Below are 27,774 nucleotides of genomic sequence, written 5' to 3'. Positions count from 1 at the left end.
TTCTACCTTATTATTTTTCGTAATTTTGGGATATGTTCATTACTATGACATGACAATAATGTAGATACCACAGGCTTTATTTAAAATTCAGATTTTGATTTTCAAATTTTGCTACGATAACAAAGAAACTCAGGAATTTATGGTGCAAAAAAAAACCCCAAAGAAACTGTTGCACAATCCTCAACTGCCCTCATGACATAGGTCTAATAACAAGGAGAAAATGAAGATAAATGGAAACCATACTCAGATAAGTGAACTGTGTCATTTTAAAGTTCCTTTTGCTTAGATTAGTTGCATCTACTAAATCTAACGTATTATTGTAAGACCATATGTCAGTCCTTCAATGACTATCAACCTCAAAAGTTCATGTGTTATGATTTTGTCTTCGTATTCTTGTTCTGATTTTGGCCATGTTGTCTCATATTTGTGTTCATGCACTGCTTTACAAGATGTGTTCAAAACAAAACCCACAATTTGTCCACGCATGGAGTATTGTTGCGACATCTAGACTGATGCATCTATCGTTAGTCTCTCACTCTTATACATGGTCTAAAAAAGAGTCTCAAATCTAATAGGTCCTGCACTATCTGCCAAGTTCAAACTTTTATCCCATCACTGCAATGATGTATCCCTCTACCTGTTTCATAAGTATTTTAATAGAATGTACTTTGATGAACTCCTTGCACTTGTGCCCTCCTAACGGACATACTCCCGACTAACCTGACCATCAGCAAAATCACACCCCTGTTTAGGTACCTAGATGCTGGAAGGCCTTTTGCTCTAATAGTTTCTTCCCTCGGACTGTTAGACTTTATAATTCCCTCCCTATCTCCTTCTACCTTGACTTTACTAACTTGTAAAAGTTTAAATGTAACGTGAACAGACTTCTCACTGATCAACTCTCCATAGTCGTGTTAGACACGCCCCCAAATAGTAGCCTCTAACGTTCCAAGAGGCAATGTTCCTTGTTTGGGGTGAAAAAGAGTTGTAAAAAGAAAAATGCAAAGTCACCATCTTATGTTCATCTGATTTTCTTTCTATTATGTTTGATTATGACTCTTTCTTCTTCTGACAACCCTTCCCTTTCTGCTAAATCACCTCCTAATGCTCGCTGGGGCTTTTGCTTTGAGGAGGAGGGGATGTCTATAATATTACAAGTTCGCCTCTAGACAATCATCGAATGACTGTCTCAGTCATGGGAGATTTCTGTAGTTAAACATAAGAGACACAATGTATGTTTTTGAATGAAGTTGAACTCTAGCTCCTAAATATATTTAGTTTTATCCAGAAATCCTAAATGTCCAGTCTTTTTTTTCATTAACCCTCAGCTGATCAGCAGAAATGGTGACTGCCAGATGTTTTATCAGCCATTCTCAGCTAACCCTGGTGCTACCAGATCAGGCTGTCTGGAGCATGTAGTGCAATGGGGAAAGAGTTGGCTGGTTAATTTTAATGCATCTAAGACCAAACTTCTATCTTTTCATCATCAACGCTCTGATCCCCATCTGGCATCAATTAAAATGAATGGCTCTCATTTTAGAGAGGCTCTGTTTTGACAAACTTCTGAGCTTGACCTTTACTCCTGATCAGAGATGGAGCACTTACATCAAATCTGTTGCCAGGGCTGCTGGGAAAATGGTGGGACTGTTCTACTGTTCCAGTAGATATCTCACTGCTGATGCAATTCTCTACATGTATAAGAGCCAAGTGCGTCCAAGGATGGAGTACTGTTGCCACATCTGGGCAGGAGCTGCTAGAAGCGGTTTATCCTACCTTGACAGAGTTCAAAATAGACTTTGTTGCCTAGTGGGGGTGCCTTTCTCTTCCCTGGAACCTTTTTCCCACAGAAGAGACGTTGTGAGCCTGTCTCTGCTTTATTGTTATTTTCATGGCAAGTGCTCATCTGAGCTCCAATCTATAGTTTCCCCTGGCCTGATTTTCACGAAAAACACTCGTCTAGCTGAAACCACTATCAATAATTTACTCCACTCTTTATCTGTGCTTAAACCTAAACCTAGATTCCATAAACAAAGCTTCTTTCTTAGAACTGCACGCCTGTGGAACTTTATTCCATTTTCCTGCTTTCCAACTGACTACAATATGGTTGTCTTCAAGTCCAACATAAACAAATTCTTGATGAACCATCCCCTTAAGTAACCCAATTTATCAAATTTCCACTACTAACGATGACTGATATGTTCCCCTTGACTACTGTAAATGCATTGACCCTTATCCTTGAGTGGTCTCTGGGCCTTGATAAGTGGTACTCCTTTAAAAAAAAAAGAAAGATATTGGCTTCCTAAGACGAAATGCACTTTACATTAATGCTTTTTGTTTTTCTACTTCCTTTTGCAAAACTTAATTATGTTCTACAAAAACAACAACCCACCTTTTCCGTCTTCTCATTTCCCCTTTCTCTTTATATCTTCTCCACTTCCTGACTGGTTTTTTAACTTAAAACGTACTAAACGTTAATACTGTAACCCTTTTTCCTCTCCCATTGCGAAACTCATTTATGTTCTACAGGAAACAAAAACGATAAAATCCACTATAAAACAATGAAATCAAATGTTGCAAACTAGCGATTGAAGATACAAAGAGCTTGAAGAATAAAAACCTTCTGCAAAATAACTTGGATGCAACATGAATACTATTTCCAAAACAAGTGGATTCGGCATTAAATAACCCAAAAAGGTTGATATGCCGTAAAACAACCAAACAAAACTCTACAAATAAAAATGTGAAGATATAAAGAATTTGAAGAATAAAAATTGTTTATAAAATAACTGGATTCGGCATTAAAAAAAAAAATCCGAAAAGGATTGATATGCCATAAAACAAAACAACCAAACCAAACTCAGCTAACCATTTGGAAACTGACTACCAACCATCAGGCATCTGGAGAGTTTAAAAGATTTGTCAGCCTTTCCAATTTCACTCACTTATCCATTTTATTTCTTTATTATGGAGTCATTTCTCATTTTTCAAACATTCTTTGTTGTGTGTGGGGAATTCTTGGCCTGTCATAGTATCACACTATTTAATCTATGATTCAAAATACTTTTTTTTTTTTTCAATTTTAAAAAATATAGTTTAATTTTTTATTTTTTTATGAGTCACAACAAATCAAGGCCAAAAGCAACTAATGGATAAAGGTTAATGAGATGGAATAATTGTCAGTTGAAAGATGAAGAATATGGGAATATTGAAACTGCTTAATGGAATGAACTAAGTTTTATTACTTACTAGCGGGGGTACCCGGCATTGCCCGGGTGTTTGGGAGTGTGTATGTAGGAGAGGGTGACCCTGTTTTAATGTTATAAAAAAAAAAACACAATGTTAAGAAAAATTGGAAAAACCAATACAAAGCAAAACAGTGAACAAACATAAAAAAAAAAAAAGGTGTAAAAGAGGAAAAAAAGTTTAGGTAGAAAGACAGGCTTGAACCTGAAACATCGAGGCTAAGGTGGAAAAAAAATGCCCGACACGTTACCCCTACGCCAAAGAGACATACAACTGAGAACGGATAAAATTAAACCTTTAAAAACACTTGCAGATGGTTTTAAACTAACGTCAACATTTTCTAGATCAAACATGACATCAATATCGTAGTAGTAGGAGCAGAGAAAATGAAGGGATAATTTTTGTCAGCACCCCTCCCTGTACATTCTGATGATTTTAGGGTGAAGGAATTGATGTTCTTGGCCAATTTTTCGATATTTGTCAGGCGAAGGTTGGAACTTTAAAATGATACTATCTGGCGAAAATCCGTGACCCGTGTCGAAAGTTTTTGCGAGACATACAAACACACATACATACATAGAAACATGCACACATTTTCGCTTTTATATATATACTAGTGTGGGTACCCTGGCCAGTTGTTTGGAGGTGTAAAAGTTGATGCGGAGGTGGAAAGGAAATGGAAAAAAAAAAAACCCTGCGACCTAACCATGCCGACCACAGGAACAGATGAATTGATAAGTGTTAAGTTGACGTTCATAAACTGAAATTAGCAGGTGCGACAACATCAAGTTGTGGAAGCCAGTTTCTGTTTTCCCCGCTATGCGGGGATCAAACAATAAAAAAAAAACACAAAAAAACTAACTTAAGGCAAACGAACGATGAAAACAGAAAAACGAACAGGTGAAAAATGGCTTAAATAAGCCTGTTTCGATATTAAAATTTTAAAAATTGGTGGGTACCCGGGTGTTTTTGGGTGTCGCTAAGAATAAACAAAGTAAAAAAAAAAAAAAAAAAAAAAAAGCAGAAAAACAAACATTACGTGAAAAATGACTTAAATTACACTGGTTTGGTTCAATATTTAAATTTAAAAAATCGAAAAAAAAAAAAAAAACATCTCACACCACGATTCGAACCCAAAACGTTTAGATAATGAACCAAGGCCTTAACCAACTGAGCTAACGCGTTCGGTTTTTCAACTATTTAAAGTAAATCAGGTCACGACGTCATCTGACGCATGCGTAGAATCGGTCATTGTCACAAGAGGACCGTTTTTGTTGACCCCCCCCTGTCAAAAATTGTCGATTTCGGGGTGAAAAAGTTAACGTTTTTGGCCAATTTTTCAATATTTTTCGAGCAAAGGATGGAGCTTCAATGTGATACCGAGTTTGTGAATTTTCATCGCGTCTGTTGAAAGTTTTTAGCAAACATCCAAACATACACACATACATACATATTTTCGCTTTCATATATATAGATGGACTAGCGAGGGGTACCCGGTGTTGCCCGGGTATTTGAAGGTGTATGCGTGTTTGGGGGGTAGATCAAAACAACCCTGTTTAAAAAAAAAAAAAAAAAAAAAACGTTGGCTGGGTGTTTGGAGGTGTAAAAGAAAAAAAAGTTTTAGTAGAAAGGTAGGCTTGAACCCCGAACCTTTGATGCAGAGGTGGAAAGGAAATGGAAAAAAAAAAAAAACCTGTGACCTAACCATCTGGACCACGAGAATAGATTAATTGATAAGTGTGTTAAGTTGACGCTTATAAAACGAAATTAACAGGTATGAGAACGTTAAGTCGCGTGATGTTTGACCTAGTTTTGTGCTGGAAGCCAGTTTCTGTTTTCCCCGCTATGCGGCGATCAAAAAATATCTCGAAAATAGCTTATAAAAGTCGGGTAAATTAAAGATAGCTGTGACCAGAGTTCCTTAGTCGTAGATATTATTATTTAGGCAGCATATAAAAAGTTTTAAGAAGGAGTGAGCCAACCGAGAATCACGGCCAAAAAAGCCTTTTGTAGACATACATAAAAAGCGAACACACATACATACATTTTCGCTTTTATATATATATAGATGAGGATTGTTTATGAACAGTATTTGTTGAAGTTGGATTTGTAAACACCTGTAATCTGAAGGGAAGCAATCCTCCAGTAATGTGTTCCACAATTCGGAAGCTCTAACAAAAAGGTTTTGTTTATGGAAGTTCCACCTGACACTAGACACATGGAAGGAAAATTGAAAGCTTTTTGTTTTTTTTCATTAGAAAGTTAGTTACTTTACAGCCATTTCCATGCTTCAAACTTACAGCACCTGAGATTCCCAAAAGGTCACCCATCTAAATACTGACCAAATCTATGTTGCTTAAAGTTAGGAATCTGATGAGAATAATTGTTTTGTTCTGATATAGTTGTAATCACATCATTATTATGATACATGTTTTGTTTCTAACAACATAAGATTTCTAATATTAGTTTTGTTGCTGTTGTAGGGATGTTATCAACCCAGATTTCTTGGAAGAACGTGTCATCTCTGCTGCATTAAAACACTCATCTCTGACAGAGAGTTTACATTGTCTGTCTAATACTCAACAACAAACTGAAGAATTTCTATTACTCTCCAGTGTCACTGAGGAGGTGTTCAAACGTACTGATGCTCTTGTACGCCAACTTCAGGTAAGTTTTTAATTTTAAAAATCGCTATGCATTGAATAATGCAAATAAAAGCTAGACAAGTGCACTAAGTAAATAGTTTAGTGTTGAGACCAAGAGTTTCTTTGGTTATTCTATTTTCTTGGGCAATGTCAGGACACTGATCTGTTAGTATGTGTGTGTGTGTATATATACACTTGTGCCCGATATTATTCATACCCCACCTTGAAAATTGAGTTTATTATGTGTAACTTTGTAAGAATTTATTGTTTACGTCCATATCGATACATATTCTTAATAAACCTCTTCTGATCATTTTCGTCATTTTAAAATCTCGGGATACTTGTAATAAAAGAAATATACAGCTATTTATAAAATCTGCAATGTTCAAAAATAATCATACCCCCTTATTTTTTCAGTATTAATCGAATTTCTGACTGTTTGTTTCCTGTTTGATTCTTATTTTGAATGCTTTTATACAACCTTTGATTAATTTCATTTCGTTTTTTGCATTTTTCAGAAATTAAAATGATATCTACTGAAAACCAATAAAAGAATAAAAATTATTAGAATGGGGAAGAAAAAAGAGCTTAGTAATGATCTTAGGACTAAAATTGCGAATTCACATAAGGATGGTTTAGGTTACAAGTCAATTTCCAAGAAATTTGAGGTCCCTACAGCAACAGTACAGAGCATCATCAAAAAATTCCAGAGCCACCACACAACAAACAACTTGATTGGTAGAGGAAGGAAAAGGAAACTGTCTGCTAGAGCCACCAGGAATATTGTAAGAAGTGTTAATGCAAATCCAACCACCACTACTAAGGACATTTTAGAAAATCTGGAGTCTTCTGGCATAAAAATATCAAGGCAAACATTGCAAAGGACTCTGCATGAAAATGGTCTGAAAGGAAGAAGACCAAGAAGGACTCCATTGCACACCGGAAAACACCTTGCAGCACGTCTAAAGTTTGCTAGGACCCATGTAAATTCTCCAGAGTCCGTTTTCTCAAGTATTTTGTGGACTGACGAAACAAAAATTGAATTGTTTGGCCATATGGATGCTTCTTACGTTTGGAGGAAGAAAGGAGAAGCTTACAACCCAAAGAACACCATACCCACAATGAAACATGGTGGTGGTAGCCTAATGTTTTGGGGCTCCTTTTCGGCTAGTGGTCCAGGTAGTTTGGTCAAGATAGATGGAACCATGAAGAAGGAGCAATATTTGGAGATACTCCAGAAAAACATTAGACAGGATGCGGAGAATCTCCATTTAGGACCAAACTGGGTCCTTCAACAGGATAATGATCCAAAACATACTGCCAAAATAGTCAAGAAATGGTTTGAGGATAATCAAATTAATGTTTTGGAATGGCCTTGCCAGAGTCCCGACCTGAACCCTATCGAAAACCTCTGGCACATATTGAAAACTAAGGTTAAAAAGCGGAAACCTAGAAATTTGAGGGATTTGGAGAACTACTGCATTGAAGAATGGTCAAAAATCAGTGTTGATGCTTGTAAAAACCTTGTTGATAAATATCCAAAACGGTTACAGGCAGTTATTAAGAATAAAGGGCATGCTATTGACTATTAGTAAGAGAGGTATGAATAATTTTGAACTAGTGCCATTATTGTTTTTCTTTGTATAATGTTTCAAACTTGGATAATTTATTTATTTGTTGAGTTTAAATTAAATGCCTATGCTTGATTTATTGTCTGAAATCCCTTTAATATTGTCTACCTTCTGGTTTGAGCAATATTCTTATAGAAATCTCAAAGATCCGAGGGGTATGAATAATATCGGGCACAAGTGTATATATATATATATAAGTTAAAAAAAATAATCAAAAACTTAGCCTAATCTCATTAAAAATTTATTTCACTGTAATGGGATCTTTTCAAATAAGAGAGCAAGACAAAGTTCATTGTCCAACTGAAATAATTGAACAAAATTACAATGGTTTTGTATTTAGTAAGAAGTTGCAAAGGGAAGGAGGAAAGGGTGAGAATTTAGAGGAAGAGAAAAAAGGGGGGGGGGGCAAAAATATTATGCTGTCATCACTATGGAAACTGTTGGGCTACACATCTCACATTATCAACCTTTACATCAAGTCAGTGATATGCACAAAACTGAGATAAATCACTAATTTTTTTAAATTGCAAAATCTTCTCTGCTGCAAATATGAAGATGAAGCAAAAATTGAGATATTAATATGTAAACATTTAATCTCAGTATATAAGCTAAAGTTTATAGATGCTAGAAATAACTGTAATAGTGAAAAGGCTGTGTCAGTATTGGCTTTTTTTTCCCACTCTGATTATTACTGAACATTGGAAGACTTTGAAATAAGGAATTAGTCAACCCTTATTCCTTCCAACTCTACAACCTGTTTATAACTTTGTGAAGAATACTGATTAAAAAAAAAAATGATTAATTTTCCATCAAAACACAACTAAATTTCATTAATGAAATATTCTATTAGATAATAATTTTTCGAAATAAATGCACCAATAATTTGCCCCCTGTATATTTTCTAATATATATATATATATATATATATATATATATATATATATATATATATATGTATGTATATTATAGTTGATGACATGGTATTTAATGATTGTTTTGTTGCATTTTCTTTGCAGAGTTTAGCTGAGTTAGAGCAAAGATGGCACAATGAAGTCAATGATTTGAAACAAGAAGCATCCCAGTTCCCACCATTTTTTGATGATTATCATCTTCAAGAAGTAAGAAAATGTTCAGATTTTTGCATTGATCACATGATCAGATGCGACAGGGTGGGGGTAATTTTTCCTGGTTTCAGTAACTTGATTCATTTTTTTTTAAGTTAGATAAATCATGTAGAGTATAGCAAACAAGGCAAACTTTTGAATGGGAGCAATGGTACTCTCAGATAAGTGGTAATCAATCCAGACAATTCCAGTCATATTACTAAGAAAAAAAGTGTTTTCTTACAACCGATACAGAATTAAAAATAATTATAATTATACTGAGATTCTCTTTTATAACAAAAATCAATCCCACAATGCAATGTTAACAAAATTATCACTGTATTAAAAAAAATTATGTAATTTTGATTATCGCTTTCTGTTTAGTTGAAGTCATGCTAGTATATACCAAGGAAAAGTATTTTCTGATTAATGTTTACATAATGATTTCCAGTTTCTTTATAATTGAAAATTTAACAACATTGATTGGTCTTTTTCTTCAGATGTTATTGCTAAAATAAATTACTATAGATGTGGAATGTTTTAGATGTTTAAAACCATTCTGAAAAAAAAAAAAAAAAAAGAAATTGTAAATGAAGACTATTTTTCATTTAAACTTTTAAAATATATTTTTTAATAAATAAAACCATTCTGAAAAAAAAACATTTCAAAGTAAAAGATTAATATAAACAATTTGAAAATGAAGCATTTAAAAGTAAAACTTTGTTTTATGTAAACTTTTTAAATTAAACATGTCATGTGAACAATTCACAATGCGAATTTGTGAAACAGTTGACAAACAGATAAAAATCCAATGACTCCCATATGTATATTTAATTGAATATTTCTTCTTTTGCTTTAAATTTATAGACAAAACTGAAAGAATTGACTATGCTCTGTTTCCTGAAGGATATTGAACTTGACCTTGCTGATCCTGAAGAAGCTATAAAATATCTGAGGTGATTCATTTCTTTATGTTCTTGCACTTTTTATTCATTATGAGCGTTTCAAGATTAAGTTTGTCATTTTTATTTTATATGCTGCAAAGGGGCTCGAGAAGGAATGAATTCAACAGTGCTCTGAAGGTTTCCTTAATTTTAGTCCTCTTACTTAAAATGATGTTAGAAAAAGATTATTCTTATCACCCTTTGTGGTCATATCCTCCCAATATGCCAAAAAATATTGTAATAGTATATTAAACTTCCAAACTTTCACGAAAAACACTCTAGCTGAAACCACTATCAATAATTTCCTTTATTCTTTATCTGTACTTAAACCTGAACGTAGATTCCATAAACAAAACTTCTTTCTTAGAACTGCACGCCTGTGGAACTCTCTTCTGCTTCCCAGCTGACTACAATATCGTCATCTTCAAATCCAACGTAAACAAGTTCTTGATGACCCGTCCCCTTAAGTAATCTAATTTACCAAATTTTCCACTACTAACGATTATGATATTGTCCCATTGACTACCGTACATTCATTAATTCTTATCCTTGAGTGGTTTCCAGACCTTGATAAGTGGTGGCTCCTTTGTAAAAGAAAAAAAAAAAAAAACTCAAGCAAAAAGAAATCACAACATATATACATTAATCTGACCCTAACATCCATTCTTTTGAAAATCCCGATTTGTTTTCAAACCTTGTATTCCGCTTGTCTAAAAAGAAAGGAATGATAATGACGACTCTTACAACCACTGTTGTACTCCCCCTTATGTTGGGGATTTTAATCAAATGCTTCAGTGAGTGAGGATCCCGTATGTATATTTTAGAATGTCCATTGAACAGAAGGTTCCATTCTTAATTCTGTTCAATAGTTATTGTTGTTCAATTTCAACGTCTTCCTACTTACATAATCGACACTACGGACATATTTAAAATGATAAATTACATTATAATTATGGTGGGGATGGGGTAGAAATGTGGAGAGTTAATTTTAGCATTAAGTTTTTACCATCTTGAGTCATGTTGAAAGAGATGATCTATGTTTGAAAAAGCATTTCCTCCATAACCAGAGAGCGTGTATTCTAGAATTAGACATGATTAGTCTCTAAGACACATCCCCTATTGTATATAAAGCATAACAAATTTTTTTCTTTTAAATATGTAGTTTTCTTTCTCTTCTACCTTTTAAAATTCCTCGATTCAGATCAGTAGAGTGAGGGCGAGACCAGTTAGCTGATTTTTTTTTACTTTTAATTTTGAACGCTAAAATATATCTTTCTTTCATACTAGCTGAAATATATATATATATATATATATATATATATATATATATATATATATATATAAGAGCAAACAGTTAATAAAACATGTTAAAAAACACTTTGAAAAAGAGTTAAAAACATATTTAATCTGAAAAGGAAAACACTTGATACGTTTTTGGCCAATTTTTCGATATTTTGCGGGCGAAGGATGGAGCTTCAATATGATACCAAGTTTGTGAATTTTTGTTCTGTCGAAAGTTTTTAGCGGACACACAAATCCACACATACATACATACATACATTTTCGTTTTTATATTTATAGATATATATATATATATATATAAATTTTTCAAACTTTGCAGCTTTCAATTTTTTGTGCTAACCAGCAATGACATAGCAAGTTAATAAAAAATTCCTTTTGCTAACCATTTTCCTCTGAAGAAAAAGGACAAATTTTTAAAACTCCATGGGATAAGGAAATAATTCACTTTATCTTGTATTCCTAGTTTATGAATGATAAATTTACATGATTTTATCCTCCTCAAAAATATATATATATAGTCATCCACATACTGTACTGTTTCATCGTATCACAACTCATCAGTGCAGCTAGACTAACACCTATCCTTATCCATGGATTCAACCTACAACCATCGCGTTGATAGTTGGCAGTTCTAACCACTGGACCATGGATCAGTGCTCATAAATATCTCATCTAATGTCTATTAAATAAACATTCGCCCATTGCTTTACAATGCTCAAGCTACTGGTTTGTTTACAAACTAGTCTCTCTCTCTCTCTCTCTCTCTCTCTCTCTCTATATATATATATATATATATATATATATATATATATATATATATATATATAATTTGTCATCCACATACAGTACTGTTTCGTTGTATCACAATTCATCAGTACAGCTAGACATACACTTTTCCCCAGCCGTGGATCGAACCTACAACTGTTGAGTTGACAGTTGGCTGTTCTAACCATCGGGCTACGAATCAGTGCTGTAAATATTTCTCCTCAAGTGTGTATTAAATCCACACCCGCCTGTTTACAAATTAATAGTGGACTTCACTTAATTGCTTAAATACATGTCTGGTGAAATTATATATATATATATATATATATATATAGTGACTAATTTTAGTTATTCAACAATAAACTTCTCAGAATATACGACCCCCCCCTCCCAGATGCACTTTCAATTTAAACACAAAAACTATTCGTAAACTGCAACATATGTAGCAAAAAATCTTTGATTAACTGAGCTTTAGTATAATAACAGATTACAAATCAGTGACATGGATTTTTAAACTGGCAGGAAAAGCCAACGTTGCTCAGTGTTAAATAAAAATTACTGTAATTTTTCACTACTATTTTGGTTTTACTATGTGCTCCTCCCATTTTGCTCCTAATATCGTCGAAAGAAGCTGAAATGTTGGAAAACTTTTTGAATTGGTGTCTTATACATATGGTTTAAATTTTATTAAAATTGTATATGCAAATCACTTAGAGGCGGGGTCATTAGGCACGTAAATAGAGTTCAAAATAGACTTCGTAGCCTCATAGGAGATGTAATTTTCTCTTCCCTGCAACCTCTATATCACAGAAGAGATGTTGCAAGTTTCTCTGCTTTATTGTTATTTTCATGGCAAGTGCTCGACTGAGCTTCAATCTATGGTTCCCCCCTCGCCAAACTTTCACAAGAAACACTCGTCTAGCTGAAAACACTATCAATAATTCCTCCCACTCTTTATCTGTGCCTAAATCTAAACGTAGATTCCATGAACAAAGTTTCTTTCTTAGAAGTGCACACCTGTGAAACTGTCTTCTGTTTTCCTGCTTTCCAGCTGAATACAATCTGATTGTCTTCAAGTCCAATGTAAACAAATTCTTGATAAGCCGTTCCACTTAAGTTAACAAATTTACCAAATTTCCATTACTAACGATTACTATATTCTCCAATTGACTACTGCACGCTCTTAACCCTTATCCTCGAGTGGTCTCTGGGCCTTGATAAGTGGTGATGCCTATGTAAAAAAAAAAACAAAAACAAAAAAAAACAGAGATTTAGTTCTGCAACCATAGTTCCCTAAGGTTATGAGGCCACTTAGAGATTTGGAACCATTTCTATTGTCTTTCCCAGAAAATTTTATATGCATAATTTAAATTTCATAAAAATATGCTATCTTTGAAGTTTTAATGGGTTATACTCTCATAGACTTCCTAGGTGTGTTGTTAGAGATCAAGAATGTTTCTATTGTCTTATCTGGTAAATTTTACATAAGAATACAGTTTTAGATTTTATAAGGATTTTCTAATCTTTCTTTAATGAACACACCAATATCACACACATACACAGTGAGACAGATAGGTCTAGACTGCAAATAATTTGGTGTGTATTTTGACTTGCATTTATTCAGGAAAGTAAAAATAAAGAAAAGCCTTTATGATGTACCTACTTGTCATGGCATGAACATGTTATATTCCAGAAATTGATGAAGTAGTTTTTTTTGTTTTTTTTATTTAAGAAAATCAAATTTTATGATTTTTAGCAATTAAAGTTTTCATTATTCTGAATACAAACAAAATTTCTGTAGTCGAATTAAATCGTTGCCCTTGAATTTTAGCAAATTGAAAAGATGGCACCCAGCATTTCCCCCATTCTGCTTGTCATAAAATTTGATTTTTTAAATGATAATAAAAAAAAATACTTGGTCAAATCATATGATTTTTGGAATATGCCATAAAGACTTTTCTGCATTTTCTTTAGTTAAAATTTTCATGCAAGTCTAAATAAACACTGATAATTTTATATGGATAATAATGTTTATCAAACTTTTATTTTAATTTCATTAAATTTATAAATTATTTAGTATAGTAGAACCCCGGGATACGGGATTAAAAATTAGTAAAAAAAATACAGTACAGTATATAATACACATGTATATAATCAAATAACATTGTGAAGGGGCCAGAAAAACATTGTATTCCACATCGTAACCTGAAAAAACTGTATCCTAGGGCCACCGTATCTTGGGGTTCTACTGTATTGATATTTTTTTTTTTCTCAAAAGGAGTTATCTTAAGAAAACAAAACAATTATGGTTGTCAAGAATTCCCCCCTGTATTAAAAACAAAAATACAGAAGCGTCTTTATCATGTACGTACCCATCACGGAACAAAAAGATCATATTCCAAAAATCATAAATTCATCAAGTAGTTTTATTTTTATAAAGAAAATCATTTTTTAATGATTTTAAGCGATTAATGAAAAATTGTAGACACTACAAGACTGATCTCGCAAGTTTGAATTATTCTGGTATTATCTGCTCATGTTTCTTCAAGATAGTGATATGAGATTGTCTCATTTTGCTTACTCATAAAATTTGATATTCTTAGTTAAAAATAAAACTACTTGATTAATTTGTGATTTTTGGAATATGACAGTTTCGTTCTGTCACGGTATGTACATCATATATTTTGTCTTGTCAACTTTAAAACGTGTGTATATGGGGGGGGGCATCTAATTAGTAAAATATCTGTATTATTTGGATTCTTCAAATTACTGTTCTCATCTTGAGTGTCATTTTCACAACATTTCGGTCAATGTAACCAAATGTAAAAGGAATCTGGATGGAATTTCAAACAGAACCCTTTATTTACTTCACGGGGGTAGCATGTTCTCATTCTATCAGGCATGACTGAATAGAGGTCCTAAGTAATTTGCAATTGTATTTTTCAGTTGCCCACAGTGAAAATTGAACCTTCAACCTTCACTTTTACAATTGATTTTTCCAAGTACTCTAACCATTGCACCATTGGTCGTTGCGGACAGTTCTAGTACAAATTTTGTGAGTCTTAAATCTATTTTCAACAAGAAGCTTGGAGGTTACATCAATCGTAACATTCTGAAAATGACACTCAAGATGAGAACAATACTCTGAAGAATCCAAATAATATGAATAACCAATCCTCATCTCAAAAATTCAGAAACATAACTAAAATATCTGTTCTATTTTATATTCGTTTTTATTTTAGGGAGAAATTTCAGGATGATATTAAATCAGGAGAAATGTTACAGCCCATGAGGAAAACAAAGAAATTAGTGCAGGCCTTGATAAATCGTCTGGACTTACTTTTGCATGTCAACATTGCTCCTGCTGATGGGGAAGGATCTTTGGTGCGCAGTATTTCTTCTTATACCAGTGAACAGAGTTTTAGTGAGTTAATGCTTCTATTCCTTCTTTTGTAAAACAACTTGATCATTTATTGCAGCATTTATATTTTAACAATCCGATATGTGTATTTTTGGATTATCAACGGATAAATTATTAGCCTTTCGTATACAGAGACACTAACAGGAAGATCTGATGCTGCCTGGGATTCAATGAGGATTAACAAATGTTTCACCCTCTCATATTTTATCATCATTGAAATTGGTGAAATCATCCATTTTTCAATCGAATTGATTAATTGCCTCATCGCAGTTACTCCATAATACATTGTAGTTTACATTGCACTGTAGAGAACCTACTATTGATTTAAAAAATTATTTTTATATAATGGCTTGAATTAAAGTTTAAAATGCAGAAGTCAAATGTCAAGGTACAATTGTACTCTAAACAGAAACATTCATTGATTTGTCATGTCAAAGAACCTACTGTTGATTTTACATGCCAGGCCTTTCTGCTTGTGTGGTAATAAAACTTGTCAAATGCACTTGTGATGTTATGCTGTATAAGGTGTTAATTTTAGTCAAAATCGCCTGTTCCTTCTTTCATTGGATTTTTTTTTCGATTATTGATATTTATTGAAGATATTCCGATACAAAACCTATCTAAGAATATTGGCAGGTACTTAAAGTATATTTGTGTGAAATTTTTAAAAAATTGACCCAGCCATTTTAGAGTCCATAAGGAACGAACTCACACACACAAAGTTCCTTTTATGTAATAGTAGATAGATATATTTTCAATAAGATTTCTAACCATTTAATAATTTTGAAGTAGAATGGTAAACGTGATATTATGGTGAATGATGATTCTAGTTAGGACATTTTCTAGTTATTGTGACAACGGATGACCAACGACACCCATTTTTCCTTTTGAATGGCCTTGTGCCTAATTTGTTGTAAATGTAAATTTTTTATATTGTTGCAAATATATAAGATGAAAACTTACCAGTTTCAAAGCTTGTCAGGTGTTTTGCATGATAGGCAGTCATTTTCTAAAGGAAAAAGACTTTGACTTATAATTGCGGATTTTTATAGTTGAACCTAATTTATATGCATAGGCAATTGATTTACATATGTAGAGACCAACCGACTTTAAAAGGAAGAGAAAGCATTGGTTTTGATTTTGTCAGTATTGTGACGGTGTTGTATGAGCAGGAGTTCCTTCTGAAGTTTGAAATATCATTGAGACCTTATTAAGGTTACAAGAGATTTACATACATTATCTTTCTTTCTTACAATAATATATATATGTTTATTTATAAAAACATTGGCTATATATGTGCATACATGTTTCCTTAGCAATTTCATTAGAATAGCAGTGTCATCAGGCCAGATCTTAAAAGTGAAACCGGATTTTACATATTGTCCTTGTTTTATACAGTGTTTTCTGTTTTTTGAAACCGAATGGTAGATGAAATAAAAATAATAAAGAAAAAGAAATGAAGAACAAATGAAAGAAAAAGAGGCTATATTGAAAGAAAGGGCAAACAAAATGGTTTGGGTATAAGAGGGAGTGGAAAAGGGGGCTTTGAACTTTGGAGGTATACTTCTCTATAAAATTCTATCAACTTAATCTTTTTACAATTTTTTTTTTATACAATCATATAATGTTATCTTTAAGATCACAGAGCATATAGATATGATTCGTTTAAATATTTCATTAGATAACCCTAAAAAGGTTAATTGCAAATGCAACTTTGTTTTTGTTTTGTTCTTTTTCATCATTTTGAGTTCACTATCATCAAATTGAACATTACTGTGATTTGATACCAATATTTTGCCATAAACTTCACTTGTCTCATGAAAATGTTATTGATTTCAAAGTTTGATTTTGAGTTTTGTTTATTTTTCAAATGATCTTTTAAAAAATAGTTACTTCTTGGTTAAAAAGGGAAGGTAGTTTGCTTGAATCATTGCTGTTAAACAAATATGTAAGTGTATAAGAAGGCTGTTATTTTAAAAATAGATTTATAAAGATTTATACTCTTAATATAAAAAACACCCGTCTAGCTGAATCCACTGTCAAAAACTTTCCCCACTCTTTATCTATGCCTAAATCAAAACGTAGATTCCATGAACAAAGCTTCTTTCTTAGAATTGCACGGCTGTGGAACTCTGTTCCGTCTGCCTGCTTCCCTCCTGACTACAACTTGGATGTCTTTAAGTCCAACGTAAACAAATTCCTGATGAACCGCCCCCTTAAGTAGACACTTTAAATATCCACACTAATGTACTGTACTTACAATAACCCTTATCCCTGAGTGGCTTCCGGGCCTTGATAAGTGGTGACCACATTGTTAAAAAAAAAACAAAATAAAAATAATAAGCCCTTTGTTCATTCGTCTGTTTTTTGTTCATATGTCACGTCACTTCAACACTCCAGCATTCTACATTACTAACAGCCTTCTATTAGACTTACATATTTATTTTTGTTTATTTTTACTCTTTTTTTTTAATTTTCAATTTTTTTTGTATATGTATATAAGTTTGGAATATATTTGTTTTTTGTATTAACTTTTATATAATAAAAAGCTAATGAATTCTTTGGGTTTTTTTTCTTTACTTCAGTGTCCTGTGCAATGACACGTTCTGATACAAATATGTTAGAAACTGGAAAAATTTCTTCAAGAAGCTGTCCATCCAATCTGGAGAGTTCTCAGGATGATTCCATCATTGAAATTATGAAACTTCAGCGGTAATATTTCTCAGGGTTTATTATTTATTCTCAGAAGTAAATGATTGATAAAAATAATATTGTGTAATAAATCTATACAATAGTACACAATTTATTGGTAATAGTTGAAGGAACAGAAAACATGGTTACATTGAATAGTGGCACAATTTAGTTCAGTGAGTTTTGTTCAGTGAGATGAAGTGAAGATGAAAATCAGCGTTAGTAATAAAGCATTACCAATGTTATAGCAGAAAACATAGTCCATTTTTGAATTGCAGTAATAGTAACCCTAACCATTCTTAGTTTTTTTTGTTGGTTTTGTTATCCAACCGATTCATGGATGAGTAGATCTATGTAAATCATTTCTGTTTGAATGTAGAAATCTCTTAGTTTAAATGAGAGTGCATTTGTGACCTCTATCATTAAATGATAGAATAAACTTGGGCCATTCAGAAGTTGAACTCATTGTTTTAAGGGAAGTAAACTCCAATCTCTGGTCCCCCCTCGCCAATCTTTCACGAAAAACACCCGTCTAGCTGAATCCACTGTGAAAAATTTCCCCCACTCTATATCTGTGCCTAAATCAAAACGCAGATTCCATGAACAAAGCTTCTTTCTTAGAACTGCACGCCTGTGGAACTCTGTTCCGTCTGCCTGCTTCCCTCCGGACTACAACTTGGATGTCTTCAAGTCCAACGTTAACAAATTCCTAATGAACCGCCCCCTTAAGTAAACATTTCAGCAAATCTCCTCACTAACGTAATGTACTTGCAATAACCCTTATCCCTGAGTGGCTTCCGGGCCTTGGTAAGTGGTGATCACTGTGTAAAAAAAAAAAAAAATATTTTACTAAGAATAAGAAACAAAAATGATTTTTTTTTCTTTTTTTCCAACTATTATTTAATGTAACAAAATTTTTATGACATTAATAACAAAATAATTTTATTACACAAAACATTTGAATAATTGTAAGAAAAAAATTTTCTTTTTATTTACTTTTTTTTTTTAACTATAAAATAGTTACCACCCTTACCTAAACTTGGGTTTTTTACAGAATTTGTTTTTATATTAAAAAAAAAAATAAAGAAAGAAAAATGTGTATGATGTGAGTAACATGACTTGAGCTGTGGTCGAAGTGTAGTATCAGTTCTGTCATTGGTTGATGAAGGAATGATTTTTCTAGACTGAGGCAATCTATTTTTCTGTCTCAATCCAATGTCCCTCCTTGGGAAGCTAAATTTCTCTCACATTAAAAAGCAAGTTTATTTTTTAACTCTGTTCTTGTTTAGTTCAGATCCTGCATATAATAGAGCACCTATGTTATTTTATGCTTTTTTTATTTACAGAAAAATTTCATTAGTTTCATTTCTCTTTTTTTTATTTATTTAAAAGACCATTAAACAAACTAAAAATTTCATCAATAAATAAAATATTTTTTCAGAAGACGCCAAGCCCGGAAAAATGCTGTGGTTTCCATTCTCCAGGATCTTGTCGAAGAAGATCAAGTTGATAAACCTCCTCATATTGTTCTGATTGACCAATTGTTTAATTTTATCGGCAGCAACCCAGAAAAAGCTGTTAGTATATTTTGTCATGACACTGTTGTCTTGATTTTATTCACCCCCTCCCCCATCTTTGATTTTTGCCGTTTTAAAAACAACATGAATGATTATTTGGTTATTGTCAAGAATTCACCTCCATATTTAAAAAAAAAAAAAGATAAAAAATCTGTATGATGTATTTATTATTATTACGGGGGTACCGTGTTCGGACTCCAGCTAGGCTCTGGGACATAGTTGCTGATTCTCTGTTTTGAATGTTACTTTTCACTGCCTTCATAACATTCAAAACAGAGAATCAGCAACTATATCCCAGAGTCTAGCTGGAGTCCGAACACGGTACCCCCGTAATAATAATAAAGGGTTGGGTTCGAGACTCTTAACAAACGGTTCCCCAGTTCGAGACAAAACACCTGATGAAGGCCGGAGGTCAAAACGGCCGAAACGTTGTGACTCTAACAACCAAGATGAGGAAGTCAGTCCGACAATCTCAATCAATAAATACTATTAAATTATTTTTTTAAGTATTAATAAAAATATTTTTAAATATTGAAAATAAAATCGAAATACATTGTTCTGAAATTGCATAGTATGGTGGATACAAATGTTATGCCCTGTTATCACAAAACTACCTCGGGTAGTTTCATGATAAAGATTCAAATCGCTGTCTAATTTTGTTCTCATGTATAATTAAAATTAAATTAAAAGTCGTAAGGAAAGTTAATATTTGAGCTACTTAAAAAACACCAAAAAATGATGCAAGTAGGTTGCAAAGTAATTTTTCTTGGCTATGGTAACATTTATTTGATGTATATTTGATTTTTTTTTTTTTATCATTTTTCTGAATTATTGTGGATTGTAAAACAAACCACAAATTTTGTTTTTAAAAGTTGAATTTTGTCTGGAGAAGGCCTTGAAAAATTTGGATAAGATTTGAAAAGTCCTTGAAAATGGACAGTGCAAATCTGTATGAACCCTGTTTAATAATAAACTGATGATAGCAAACAAATGTTTTCTTTATAATTTTTATTTTGTATGAGGGTTAAGAGAGTCAGCATTTTGGCACTTTCTGGCATTTTCCGCAAATCACTTGAACAATTCCAATGCTAGCATACTCCTTAAATTGCATAAACATCGTAATTATATTTATTTGCATAGATTATTATTTTGTTTATTTGATTGAAGGAAAAATTTTTAATCCTGCCATTTTATAATTCTTTCAGATATCTTGTGAAGATTTCCTTTCTGCGGCTCAAATCCGATACAAAAGAGGAATCACTCGCAAACAAGCATTGGTCCATATGAAAGCGTTATTAACTGCTGCAACTAAAGTTGGAGGATCTACACATTTGGTTGCTGCTGTTACATCTGTACTACAAAGAGGACCTCGGTAAAATTTTTTTCATCTAATATATAAATTTATCTTGATGAATTTTCCATATTAGACCTAAATAGCAATGCATCTAACAAATTGATGGTTGATTTTTTAACTAGCGTTTTTTTTTTCTTTCTTTTTTTCATCCTTGCAGCATGTTCTTTATATTAAAGTGTGTTCGTGTCCAGAATTCCCTTTATATTAAAAAAACAAAAATAAAGAAAAATCTTTTGATGTGCATACTTGTGACAAAATGAAAATATCATATTCCAAAAATAATCAGATAAATTGATCAAGTAGTTTTATTTTTATAAAAATATTTTTAAGTAATTAATGGAAATTCGTAGGTATTACACAATAAATCTAGTAAGTATAAATTATTGTTGAGTTATCTTTCTTGAAATTTTTTCAAAATGGAGGGCAAAACAGGCACTCCTTGAATACTCATAAAATTTGATTTTCATATTTGAAATTAAACTACTTTAAATTACATGATTTTTGGAATATGATATTTTTGGTTTCATCATAGGTACGTGCATCATACAGATTTTTCTTTATTTTTGTTTCATAATATAGAGGGAATTTTGGACAAAAACCAAAAAGTTGACTTAACTTTCTGTAAATAATTATTCTGATAAGGAAGATTTTTATAATGGCAACCATTTTGAATAATAACTTAAAATGCTCAAAAAATCAAAATTTAAACTATTAAAAATTATATCAAAAGAAATTTAAGTTTATATGTGAGGTTACAATCAGGATTTGGTTCTGGGGTTCGGGAAGGAGTGAGTCACTCGCTCGACAACAGCACGTTTCTGCCCTCTTCTTTTCCAATCGACCACACCTGGCCTCTCACCACCAATGTCACACCGCACAATCTGAACGTCAGCAACACAAAATACTTTTCAAGAGAAGATGTTCACAACTCTTTTCTTTCTGTGTCTCTAGCAGGGAATTTTTCCCGGCTTTTATATCCTATCAAAAAAAAAAGGAAGAGACAAGAGAAAAAACAAATAGCTTCTCCCATCATGCCTTGCCTTCCCAAGATGCCCTTCGGGTATATAAATGAGCTAGCCATCCTTTCCTTCTTCTTTCCCAAAGAGCGGTGCAGATACGCCCAGTACGTTGTATATTACCTTTTTGTTTGTTTTTGTTTCTAAGCATAACCTAGCCTTAAACGATACCTTTTTTTTCCCCCTTTCGCATATACCCCACATTATAGAAGGCAGAAAGATGCAAAGATGTGATTGATAGACTGAAACTGACGCAACTTGAGATATAATAGTGGAACCAGCTATGCAATTTTACTTTTATTGATCCAATTCATGTATTTGTATATGTACAACCATACATATATACATATGTAAGATTTTTTTACTTGCATCAGGTGTTCAGGTAGTGTGTCTGGGATTTTATATATTGGGATGTCTTCCATTCGTCAGGCATGTGTTCAACTTCTAAACATGCATAGTGGATTTCGAATATTTCCCTATGCCAAAAATACAAACATTTGAATTGATGCAAATGAAGAGGGTATGGCACAATCACGTTGACACACCGGTTCTTGCCAGATCATCAAAGTTAAGCAACGTTGTAGATGTCCTATGCCCCTCCAGGGACTCAAGGCTATGGATGGATGGATGGAAATGAAGAGGCCATATTAGTGATAGGGAACCAAATACTGTGCATAAGAGTAAGGAAGGTTTTATTTACTTCTTTCTCATTGCAGAAAGATGTGACGCACGGTTAGTAAAGTGGCCTGTAAAGGAGGAGCACTTTGGTCTATTATAAAAATTGTCTACACATCCTTGTTGGCATTCCCTGATAGGGGCATTCCAGGCAGTTAGCAATAAACTTACTCTATCTGAAAGATGGGAGACAATAACCTTGGAAGGTGACCCTCTTAGAACTGCACAAGACATGTTTTTAATTTAATAGGGAAATAGCCATTTCAAAAATGATGCATACTATGTTAACTTTGAAGCCAAGGTAACTCCATAACTAAAGAGGGTAATTTAGTATACATTACCAACTGTATCTAGCCTGCATTGCTCAGAAGCCTTTACTTTCACATTTATTTTGCCTTTTTATTTTTTAAATTATGCCATTTGGGAGAAGGAGGTTTCTTATTTGTTTGTGATTATTTTTACAGTTTCCATGTACATTAGGGTTTTCTACTCTTGTCCACTGATTTGTTGGTTATTACAATTGACACTTTTTTGACCCTCATTGAAACAAAATTTGATTTTCTTGAATAAAATAAAACAAATTACTTGATCAAATTACGTGATTTTTGGGAATTTTCATCTTCATCCAGTGATTGGTATGTGCACCATACACATGTTTTCTTTAATTTTAAATGCTGCCATAAGTACCAATCTGCATAAGCACCAAATCTTCTTTTTTTTTTTTTTTTTTTTTTGCAATAATTGAAATCCTACTTTACAACTCAATGTATGTCTTTTTTTTTATATCTCTTAATTTATACTACAGAAAGATAAAAGTTTAGTGTCTTGTAATTTTATAAATCATTTTAGGAAATAATTACGGTACTTGTACAGTTTAATCAAGATATTAACAAATGAAAATATCAAAAAAAATGGTTATATTGTATGTATCCGTTTTGGACTGAAGATCTCAAAAAAAAAATTTCACTTTATTTGATAGAGTAGGTTTTTTTTTTTTTTTTTACAGTGGAAAAACACGTTTTTATGACCACGTTGAAGGTAGCCATCTTTAAATTTTTTTTAACACGCCACGAAGAGATAATTCAGTTTAAAACACCAACACTCCCTTCCTATCTTTAATACCAGCTTTTCTTCCCAAAATTCGAACCTTTGGCTTGGTATCATAACAAATTGTTTATTCGCTGTAAAAAAAAAAAAAAAAAAAAAAAAACTACTTGATGAAATTAAGTAGAATTTTTTTTTTTTTTTTCGGAGAACTTCATTCCCTAGTGGATATGTACAATATAAACTTTTTTCGATATTTTCATTTTTTTTAATGTCTTGATTAAATTGTACAAGTACCATAATTACTTTAAGTGAACGTTTTACTATCAAGTTATTTTTGTTACATTTTTCAGAGTGCATGAACTTACATGTGGTGGTTTAGTTGCCGAGGTTCAAGAAGCTTTTGGTGAAACGATGACATCAGTTGTACAACTTGCTGCTCATTTTCCGATTGCCTGTTCGAACAGTATTGGCTTACTCTGCATAATACCTTATACAAGGTAACACTGGAACATTCTTTTTGTTTGATTGGTTGATTTGCATTTACAGCATGTTCTTTTTCTTTTCTTTACTTTTTTTTTTACAAAGAAGTCACCACTTATCAAGGTCCAGAGGCCACTCGAGGATAAAGGTTAATAAGTGTACAGTGGTTAATAAGACAGTGGTGTAGTAATTGTTAGTAGTGGAAATTTGGTAAATTGGATTACTTAAGGGGAATGGCTCATCAAGAACTTGCTTACGTTGGACTTGAAGATGACCATATTATAGTCAACCGGAAAGCAGGCAAATGGAAGACTTCCACAGGTGTACAGTTCTAAGAAAAAAAGCTTTGTTCATGGAATCTACGTTTAGGTTTAGGCATAAATAAAGAGTGGGGGAAATTATTGATAGTGTTTTCAGCTAGACGAGTGTTTCTCGTGAAAGTTTGGCAAGGGGGGGGATCATAGATTGGAGCTCAGACAAGCAATGAAAATAACGATAAAGCAAAGACAGGCTTGCATGTCAGTGATCATTGTGCTATTTTATGCCAAAACCTTGTTTTATATATATAATTGACTTATTAATTTTTGTAAACAGATGGAGTTATGGTGGTTATTATTGCTCTTGGTCAGAGTGGATTCCCAAGAGTAGTCATAACTATAGGGTTATTCCACACACATCAAATCTCCAAATTGGCACTTGACCATCAGATGCAAATTTGTGTTATACCTAGGATGATTTGGATGGAGTAGGACTTGAATAGTTGCCAGGTTGATAAATAGGATAGGAAGAGAATAAAAATGAAGGGTATGGAAAAAAAATGGATTTTTGGTGAGGAGATGAGATAGAGGTGAACACCTTGCTCAAGGGTGTCCGAGACCTCTACGTGTCATGCTCAGGACATATTCTATTTAACCCATAGATGGTGCTTTGACACATACTCCTACTTCAGTCAGTGATTCTAGGAGTATTAGTAATCAAAGAGTAACTCCGCTTCCCTCAAAACACCTAAACTGGGGCTTTACCATGTGATGCACTTAAAGGTCATGCACATTGCATTCAAACATTAGTTTTCATATTGTAGACGTTTACAAACTTCTGTAGACAGCATCTAAATAGTAATTAGTGTAGTTTCATTTTTAATTCTTCTTTTCTATCTATAAAAGCAAGAATGTGTGTGTGTATGAGGACATTTCTTAACCTATATACTCAACAAATTTTTGATCTACAGACTTGAAATTTGGTATACAGGGTATTCAGACATGTGGAAAAATTTTTAATCGGTTTTTATCCAGAAAAAAAGGGCTGTTAAGGGGTCAAAATTGGGACTTGGGGGAGGGGGTAATCAGATTTTTACCTGTTCGTCAACTATTTCACAGCTGAGCATGTGCAAATTGTTCACATGACAACTTCCTTATGTTAAGAATAAGTAGGTTTGAAAACACTTTTTAAAGATTGTAGCAAGCTGACCTGATGGTACTTGGCCCACTGTCTCTAGGTTTTGGTTTCAGTCGCAGCTCAAGTATTTTTTTTTATTTACAAAAACTGTTCAGAAAAAATATAATACTTGCATACACGTCTCAGTTTCTGTATGAATTAGAATATGATATGTATTTTATGATTGGGCAATGCTGGGTGGCCTGCTAATCTGTTTTTAAAAATTAAAACCTGTATTTTATTTCTAAAATATAAATCCCTTTTGAACAGAATGCTTTTTAATGTCTTTCACCATTGCTGTCTTTATTTATTTATTTTTCAGGTCTGAAGAAAAATGTTTAGTTCGTTCTGGACTTGTTCATCTTTTAGACAAATTATGCAGTTTGGGTACCCATCGTTCTGATGGCATATCATCAGAATGTCAGAATACACGACAGAAAGTTGCTGCATTAGCATGGGCTGGTTTCCAAGTTCTGGCCAATCGATGTGTTACTTGGGAAACAGAAGATGGTAAGGAATCATTTCAATACGAAGAATCCAATCTTACAAGCAAATGAAATTTTTATTTGACTTTAATTTTATTTGCACTTCAGGAATCAAACGAGTTTCTTAGTTTTTCGTTTTTTTTTGTTTTTGTTTTTAACTATTTTACACACATAAATATAACTATTTTACACACATAAATATAACTATTTTACACACATAAATATATTACACACATAAATATATTTTACACACATAAATATAACTATTTTACACACATAAATATAACTATTTTACACACATAAATAATTCGAATAACCAGTGATCCATTTGGTTCACCTATGCAAATGAAGTTATCTCCCTTCCATGATGGGGAGATGTGACACAAGGGTCGGAAAGTGTGATTGAAGAACCGGCGCCCCCTAGAAAAGCATTTTCTAGTAGGGACACCTCAGGGGATTAGCAATAAACTAACCCTTTCTCAAAGAGAAAAAGGTAAAGCCTGGGAGGATGGACTTCTTAGAACTATACAGAGCCGGCATCATAGTCAACAGCTAAAAAGTAATTTCAAGAATGGCATAGACTCTGTTGGCTTTGTGACAGCCTGCGACAGCACCACAGCTGAAATCCAAAATAATTAAGATAAAATCAATAAAATACTGTTGGAAAAATGGATAATTAAAGAATTTGTATGAAAGGAAACTATTTCTTTTTCAAAAGACACCAATTCATGGTAGTAATTGTTGTGGATACAAATGTTTTATTTAATGAAGAATTAAACACTCTAAATAGCAACTCTAAATAAGAAGGAAATTGAGTAGGAACATCTTATTAAAAGTGTCTCTGAAAAGCGAAATTGTTGCTGCATGTGCAAGATGAGTGAATGTATTTGAGTGAATTAAGCAATTTGTGTGTGGGTATGGGTGTAGGTGTATCAGTGTCATTGACTGTTGCTTGTCGCAGTAAAGAAGGCAGTTAATACTAATCAATATCTCTCACTCAGTGTATCAGTGTGTTTATGATGCACAGAGTGAGTGAATCACTAAATACGTTTTGTGTGCTGACTGCGTCATTTGGATTGATTATCTCGCTCGAAAACTTGCTTTATATAGTTTTAGATGGTCTCTAGACATTCTTTTGCAACTTAGCAGCTATTTTGTATATGTTGGATGGAAAAAATCTTGACTCTCCAATTGTTAAAAAAATAATACAATAAATATTTAAATCTTTTTTCGTATGTGAAATCTTCATTGAATTGAGTGATTACAATAAATAAGATAACATAATTAAAAGCAACATTATTGTAAATGTAATGTTTTCCTATATTTCCGACTCTTGATTTTCTGTTCGAGTATGTTTGAGATTATTGTTAATAATAAATGTAAAAATAATAATTTCAAATTGTTGTTACAAACGTGCCAAAAGCAAAATCATTTTTAATTTAAATTTAAAACATTAAGTAAAATATAATCTTATACAAGTTAGAAAAGCATTTATTGCAAGGCATGAAAATGGTTAAATAAAATGTTTTTTATGAACTTTAAATCTTGCACCTTAATTTTCAATTTTATAAACTTTACAAAGTAAGATATAAAAATTTAATTTTAATTGAATTTAAAAATTATCTTGGATTTATTTTATGTTATGTGCATTTTGTTGCACTTTTAAAAAAAAAATTTAGTTGAAAATTATATATCTATATCATGAATTACTAAATAAGAGATAAATTTAGTTCTTTTAAATACAACAAAATATACGTCACATAAAATAAATCCAAGGTAATTTTTAAATTCAAATAAAATTAAAATTTTATACTCTAAGTTTATAAAAGTGCACTTTGAAAATTAACAAATTCAAAATTAAATCTTGTACCTTAATTTTTAAAGTTTATAAAAAACATTTTGTTTGACCATTTTCATGCCTTGCAAGAAATGTTTTTCTAACTTGTAAATAAATGATAATG

General features: G+C 32.5%; 1 protein-coding gene across 1 annotated transcript in view; it reads left to right on the top strand.

Moving 5' to 3' along the window:
- Positions 1-27,774, top strand: part of LOC145277736 (putative E3 ubiquitin-protein ligase HECTD4) — a 286,999-nt gene that overhangs the window by 129,270 nt on the left and 129,955 nt on the right. Inside the window, exons 24-32 of the mRNA XM_080129447.1 lie at positions 5,727-5,910; positions 8,536-8,637; positions 9,490-9,578; positions 14,876-15,057; positions 17,640-17,766; positions 19,187-19,322; positions 20,528-20,694; positions 23,765-23,911; positions 25,651-25,838. Coding sequence (XP_079985573.1) covers positions 5,727-5,910; positions 8,536-8,637; positions 9,490-9,578; positions 14,876-15,057; positions 17,640-17,766; positions 19,187-19,322; positions 20,528-20,694; positions 23,765-23,911; positions 25,651-25,838 — 1,322 coding nt within the window. The remainder of the gene's footprint in view (positions 1-5,726; positions 5,911-8,535; positions 8,638-9,489; positions 9,579-14,875; positions 15,058-17,639; positions 17,767-19,186; positions 19,323-20,527; positions 20,695-23,764; positions 23,912-25,650; positions 25,839-27,774) is intronic.

Source organism: Euprymna scolopes, chromosome 1, assembly GCF_053919585.1.
Source record: "Euprymna scolopes isolate OS-2025 chromosome 1, ASM5391958v1, whole genome shotgun sequence".
NCBI lineage: Eukaryota > Metazoa > Mollusca > Cephalopoda > Sepiida > Sepiolidae > Euprymna > Euprymna scolopes.
Note: the sequence above shows the minus strand (reverse complement) of the source record. Positions and strands in the feature narration are given on the sequence as shown.